Source organism: Penaeus japonicus, unplaced genomic scaffold, assembly GCF_977035675.1.
Source record: "Penaeus japonicus unplaced genomic scaffold, GWHDUDI00000001_assembly GWHDUDI00000005, whole genome shotgun sequence".
Lineage (NCBI taxonomy): Eukaryota > Metazoa > Arthropoda > Malacostraca > Decapoda > Penaeidae > Penaeus > Penaeus japonicus.
Window position 1 is genome coordinate 33,063,248 of NW_028234407.1, and position 7,500 is coordinate 33,070,747.

Sequence of the window (7,500 nt, forward strand, 5' to 3'; positions counted from 1 at the left end):
TTTATTCTCTGTACAAGAGTATATCTACTGAATAAGGGAAAGCTTTGGTGCTGGCAGAATTTTGGGACTAGGATAAATTGAACATAGTGAACATAGAACACAGTGAGAGTTAGAATACTTTCCATATATTAAAAGATATAAAAGGAAAACCTTTTGTAAGAATTCTTGCCCAGACTAAGTCATAATCTTAGATTTCAAAAGACTCAACCCTGTCAGGACGGGTCATATTTTAACCCATTCATGCCGGGGGCATTCCAGCCTTGCATGTCACAATGCCGGGGCTCTCGAACGCATAGGCCTAAATCAATTGAATAAACGACGCCGTATCACGTCCCCAGCGAACGGGCCTAATATGCGCGGTACAGTAGTGTACCACCCGTCACGAGAGGGTTAAGATGTTCTGCCTGGGCTGGGCATCTTAGAATGCATGTGTTTTCTATTATTTTCTAGACTTATTGTATAGTATATGTGATGTATTAGCAAAGTGTTATCAATTAGCATTTAGTATGACAGGGCTTTGTAACTAAAGGAATTATGATAGCTTATAATTTAAACAAAAGGAAAAGTGCAATATGAAAGTGATCCAGCCCCATGAAAAATACTTGTCTTAGAGGGGTTAACTCCTTGATATAATAGCATCTCCATGTTTCACAGTGTAGTATGGTTAATCATCCTGGTGTTCATGTTATTACAGAGCAAGAGAGAATGATGCTAGTGGATGTGGAGGAGTTCAGTCCAGTTGTGTGGATTATAGCTGTTCTGGTGATAGTGATTGTAATCCACGTTCTAGTAGGCTTCCTACTCTTTGCCTACTGGCGCCAGCGGCGAATTGGGAAGTCAGGTATGTCACTTTTTCTTTCTTCCAGGCATTCTGTTTATATTACCTTTATTACCTTTATTTCTTTTATTACTGATATCTCTTTCTCTTCTTTACCTCATTCTTTGCTTCCTTACCTCTCAGAAAAAAAAAAAAATTCTATTGGATGCTATTTTTAATCTATAGAGGATGTTACTTTGTTTTTCATGAGGATTTTAAAACTGCAGTACATGCACAAGATGACTGATAAAGATTATATTTATATTTTTACTTATGCATTCATATTTTGTATCACAAGAACTCAATCAAGCTGTCTGAGTCTGTACTATGAAGAATCATCGTTATCATGTAGACATGGCTGTGAATTTGTGACAGATTTACATAGACTTCTTGAAGGAAAACGGAACTTTCATAATTACCAGTTAAAAATTATGATATAATTTGCAGATGATAAATTGAATTTATAGTATAGTAGTCAGCATTGCATCCAAACATAAAATTATGTATTGTGGCTAATTTTATCACAGCTTTTCTGTAGTTATTATATCTTCTTTTTGAATACCAACAGATGGGGATGATTGTGAGGTAATCGAGCTGGTGCCACATATCATAGAGAACCCGGCCTACCAGTTCTCACGACATTTTGATCCCATGCAAGAAAGTTTTCTCTCGCCATCTGTGAGCTCCCATAGTGCTGTAGCACTGGTTTAGGAAGAGAAGTATCTGAGAGGACTGCAGTATGTTAATCTTTTCCAGATTTTCATCTGTAGGAGTGAGATCTTGTCCTGTAGATGTGTTTCCTGATTCAGGGAGAAAGTTATGGAAGTTCTTTTGCACATCTGTCCCCGTGATAGGGCTTCCAAACAATGCAGTTTTGAATCTAAAACATTGCACTCAGCAGCCAAAAACACAAATAACCTGTAAATGATACACTGAGATTTGAAGGTTTGTGTGTTTAATGAAGGACTCTTAAAAGCATTTTCATCTCTGTGATGGATATTGTAATTTATGCAGTTATTAGATGCCAAATTATTAAAGTAGAGAATGCTAAATCACACAGCTTATATCCCATTTAAGATATGCCCCATTGTAGAGCATAAACACAATTTTGGAATATTTGTGAATGCTGCTAGTGTATGTAAATGTAAGATTTATGCTTGTTTGGTCATGGAAGTAGTTATATGAGGAGAAAAGTATGACTTTACTTTATATTACAGTATGAGTTTTATATGGTGGTAAAATTTTGTATATTTTCATAAGGATCATGTAGTTTTAAGTTCCCATCATGTCAGCTGGAATCTCAAATCACCAGAGCTGTGTTTTTCCCAGGTCATTGGAGCTGTGTCAGTCCAGGTCACTAGAACTGCTTCAGCCTGGGTCACAAGCTGTGTCAGTTTAGATTACTAGAGCTCCACTATCCCATGTCACAGGAGCTACCTAGTCCAAGTGCACAGTTATTATCTGACCTAGGTCACTGCAGTTCTGTATCTTAGAATGGTAGGTTACTTGCAATGTCTAGTGTCTACACACTAGCTTATCCCCCAGTTCTCATGCACATGTGAAGGAAATTACATGGTGGGTCTTTGTATGTCATTGTTCTGGGACAGATCTGCTTTAGGTGGAGGGCAAAGGGACAACATCCCAAGCCTTAAAGTGTGTGAAATGATGTGATGAGAACATTGTTGATAATATAGTGAGCCTTTTTTATATTATTGCCAAAGGTGTTCATTTATAAATAATACAGAAACAGGGAACTGTAAAAGACCTTCATTTATGAATATAAGTGCTGTATTTCCATTCAAACTAATTGTAGTGAAAAGTAATTTTAAGAACTTCAATTTATTAGTCTTATATTCGTAAAATGCTGAAAGAGTCTGCAGAATCTCCATGATTATCGGTTGAAAACTGATATTCAAGTGATAAATTGCATTTTTCTTGAAAATAGCAAATATTTTGAATACTGTAATTTTTTTTTTTTTCATATTTCTTTGCATTATTTTTTATTTAATACTTTGCTGATTTCTCATTGACGCATTAGATTAGAAATGCAGTATTTAAGAAAGTATAAATGATCTTAAGTATAATAAGGCATTCCTGAACAGAACAAAGCATTGTTTATGATTTAAGAGTGGAGTACCTCTCATGACATTTTTGGCAAAAGCAAAGCATGACAATAGAATATTTGAAGTTATATTGATATTTCTTTTTATTTATTTTTTATTTTTACAGAGAACCATTCCAATAACCTTTGATATTTTTCCCTCTTTCTTTGTTGTTTGCAAAGATTAACCTAGATCCAGATATTATCATTTCCATCATTCTTTTATTTTATTTTCTGAAATATTTTAGATATAGATAAAAAAAATAAAGTCATAGTGTTATTGTATTTTTGATTAGTGGTTAGTATTCTCTTTAATATGGATCCTGTCTTTGTCTGCTAATGTACATTTACTTTGTAGAATAGTGTGTAAGTTAACCTTTTGCGTGTAGGAATACCTCTTGTAAGTATCAGGCTGTCAAAGAAACGGGAAATTATGTTAATACAATACAATACTACTTACCAGGAAATGTAGAGATATCTGCCAATACAGACATGTATTGCTTAATGTCTATGACACGTTCTGTTATGATTGGTTATGCAAATTAGACATTGTGTGAATACTCTACCACATATCTGTTGGGAATGCTGAAGTGCACTTCTGTTGAGTAAACAACACGAGCTTAGCTGCTTTAACCCATTCACGCCGGGGCGATTCTGGCTTTGAATGGTTACAATGCCGGGGTTTTCGAACGCATAGGCATAACGCATCGGGATTCTCGGGCACACTAGCTGTGAGCTTGGGCTGTCCACTCGATCACCCTGAGCGCCGGCCTTGGCCAAATATCTTGTCACTGGCGTCTGACGCAAAAACCACGAAACGTGTCAGCACGTCATCCGGCGCGAATGGGTTAAAGGAGCCATGATGCAGTTCTTGGTAATATATCTGAAAGAAAATGAAATAGAAAAATGCACTGCAACACTCAAGAGATATGTGATAATATAGGAGACAGGATGCTGGAAACCGTGGACACGTGCAGATGGCTGATGCTGAAGTGAATGCTATACATTACTTCTTTTCTTTTTCTATTTCTTTTTCTTAGTGTTTTTGTTGTTGTATATATATTTTTTTATTATGCAACAGGCTGAATATGCTTATTCCATTGTTTTATTAGATAGAGGTATTTCTGCAAACTGGTAAACTTACATACTAAGGCAGACCCATATACAAGCAGATTCCTTTTCTTAAATGCATTAACACTTGCATTGAAATTCGTAAATGCATATATGAATTCTCATTTAATAATATTATATTACTTTGAGAATGGAACCAAGGCTGTAAAGTATATTTGTGTGCAATATAGGGGTTTAAGACTGTAAAATTTTGTGAAAAGGCAACTTTTGTATATTTTTTTTGTTCACATTCTCTGTACATTCATTTTATGTATTTGTATATTCTTTTCAATTACTTGATTTTGTTATAATAAGAAATATTCCATGAAGTTAAGTGTCAATGTACTCTCTGCTTCTATGCACTTGTTATGCTTTATTACGGTGATTACTTCTTCCTGATATTATTTTATTTCTCTTTTGTGAACAAAAATTTCTTCTGTACTTTAAGAGGTCTGAACTATTTATTATTACAATGCAAGGCATCTTTTTCTTTTTGTGGTATTTGTAAGTCATATTTAGCTGTCCAAGTATTTAAGTGCATTTGGTGTGTCTGTTGTAAGAGAGGAGTTAATGGATTCATATATACTTAGCATTTATACTAGATCTGCAGAATTAATGATTTTAAGAGCTTTTTCTTTCAGATTGGTTCAGTAACCATATTTTGTGATCTAAATTTTCAAAGTACATTCTTAATATCTTGAAGTTCTTGTCAAAATAATGATTTTAGTAAAATGAAAATTGTTGAATTCTTTTATAGGTATTTGCTGAGAGAAGCTCATACTTTTCAAAATTTTCAGGGCAATTCATATAGGATGTAATTATTTCAAACATACAAAATGAGGTCCACAATGCATACATCTTAGACCTCGGTTGATATTCATGAAAGGTCATAGATTTGTTCATAACAAAAAGATTCTTTGCCCCTACAATTTCGTCTGGGACTCTTCATGAAAATGCTTTTGACACCCAATTTTTTGGCTTTACCTTGACTTGAGTTTAAGATAGGTCTAACTGTATCCCACATCTGTTGGACTGTCTTTGGATTGTGCTTAGGAGATGCGAACAACAATAATGCAGATGGTAAAGCCATTGGCTGTTGATAATGGCTGAGGCAGAATATAGATATGTAGGTATTGCATTTAGCATAGTTCTATTCTAACAGTTTGAAAAAGGAAAACTCAGGAGCCCTTTTTTGCTTTTGCATTTGCATAACTCCATCTTTAATGTAACATTTTATTTGAAGGTATATGAAGGCACTGCTTGTCAACGCAGCTGACACAATGACAAATCAAACATGGGTGCCAGGTTTACATATAAGATAATGAATGTACAATTTCATAGTCATAAGCAAACTTTTGGACACTCTTGGAGTCAAAGACCATTTTTAGGACAGTCCTAAAATTTACCAAAGAATATTCTATGACCTTTTATGAAAACCAGCTCTGAAGTCCAATCTTATCAGCATAGTTACAGAAGATTATGGTTCATATTCGACATCTAGCTAACGCCTATCCTAAGTGTAAGTGAAAAACGTACATATGCTTAGGATGTAAGTAAAAGAATTCAACAAGGTAAGGAGGCTGAAAGACACTGGTAGACAGTAATGCTAATGTAGAGTCTACAAATAATTCTGCTTCTCAGATGATATTTGGCTGTGCTAATCTTCAAGAGTTTAGTTAGATATTTTGAGGGGAGTCATTAACCCTCTCGTGCTCTTGATGCAGAAGAAAAGTTTTGTCCAAATTGCACCATGTTTTAATTGGTTGCAGGAGCAGGAGAAACACTGATCTCGAGTTGACTTGCCAATTAGTAATATTTTGAGAAATTGTGCACGTAAATGGCTCTCATCCCTTGGTGAGGGTGCCCCATAAAGAGATTGGTAAACCACAGAAAAATATGTATGAAACTTACCATGCACGAGAGGGTTAAACTGAGGTATTTAGGAGAGAGGCTCACTTTTGGATATTTTTTTATATATCTGTTTCTTCTAATGAGACGTACAAAGTCTATAATATACCAGAGCAATTCACTGATAGCATAGGAGGACAGAATGTATTAAAGAAATGAAACTGCAGTGTTGACCAAGAGAAACTATGGAAATACCTTTTATTTTTCCCTGTGATTGTCAAAGAGCCTTGATTGTTATATTTGGCCATGCCGTATGCATCCTCAGCATTAAGAAGTCATTGCTTGAGTATGGTGTAAGCTGAACCTTTTTGAACTAAAGGACAAATTTGTAAAGCTTCCATCCTTCAGGAGAGATTTTCATGTTGGTCTTCCAGGTAACTGAGTAATATCTAGGTGACTGAATTTTGTGTCTTAAACAAGTCACTTTTTAAGAAAATAAAGAGGTCTAGAATTGAAACATCTTGGTAATATATATGCTCCAATAGAAGGCTGATGAGTTGATATTATTACTGTCAAGTATTTAGTCCATTATTTATCAGGAACAGATTTTATATGAAATAGAGCAAAGGAATTATTTAGTCTTTTGTAAAATAGTTTATATCAAAAAGAAATGAAATAACACTTAGATGTATATGATATATTTTAGGATGATAACAACACCAAATTACTGCTTGCAGAGTTAGTGACAAATTGTTTATAGAAGTTTACAAATTTGACTTTTGGAGTAAATTGGAGCAGGAACAGTAAGATTCGTTGTCGGAACAGTTGTAGTATTGCCAAGTGCCACTCTGATGTTGTACCAAGCTAGTCATATGCCTTGCTTTGCAATTGCTTTAAGTGTACAGTATAATAATTAGTTTATAAGGTAAATGGAATGTAATCATTCATAAAGATGGAGACAGGAAGATGTGTAAATCAGTGTGAATTGTTTCGTTATTGTAATGTTTATGATATTGAAGAAATATCAACATGCAAAAGTCTCAGAAGATTTGCATATTTTCATAGTCTCCTGATTTAAAGGATGTTTGCATTCGGTGAGTGAATACTTCCAGGTGGGAAGTTCTCAAATGCATTTTATGTCTGTCATGTAATTTTAAGAAAGGTCAAGTCTCCCAGTTGTTATACTAATGCCCAGGGCAGGAAGAGTTCATGAATAAGCACATGCCAAATCCTTATGATGACGATTTGCCTAATATCAATGACTCACATCAACTGTGTAGTTTAAGGCCTCAGGTTAGAGTTTGGTTGGCTGGGAATGGCCAGGTTTTAAATGCTTCAACTAGGTTACTGGTAGAGAGAAGTGTAGCCTGAAGTGACTGTTCCTCAGAAATGACGACTGAACATGCCATTTGTTCAGTCGTCTCAATTGTGTCTTCAATGAAATGCCAATGTGTAAATGGTCTTATCTAGTTGTTTGTGGTATCATGATATTCATAGTTTGATATACACTGGTTTTGGAACATAACTTGAATATACATGGGGACTTGAACCGAGCATGTATTTTCCCTGTAAGTACACGCCTTGTGTATGCACAATCTTATCTAATATGTATTCTCAAATATTA

General features: G+C 34.9%; 1 protein-coding gene across 2 annotated transcripts in view; it reads left to right on the forward strand.

Moving 5' to 3' along the window:
- Window positions 1–7,500, forward strand: part of LOC122261595 (uncharacterized) — a 16,615-nt gene that overhangs the window by 6,878 nt on the left and 2,237 nt on the right. For both annotated transcript variants that reach the window (XM_043029313.2, XM_086537298.1), the window contains exons 6-7: window positions 695–841; window positions 1,386–7,500. The exon at window positions 1,386–7,500 is cut by the window's right edge and continues 2,237 nt beyond it. In XM_043029313.2, coding sequence (XP_042885247.1) covers window positions 695–841; window positions 1,386–1,528 — 290 coding nt within the window. In that variant the 3' untranslated portion in view covers window positions 1,529–7,500. The remainder of the gene's footprint in view (window positions 1–694; window positions 842–1,385) is intronic.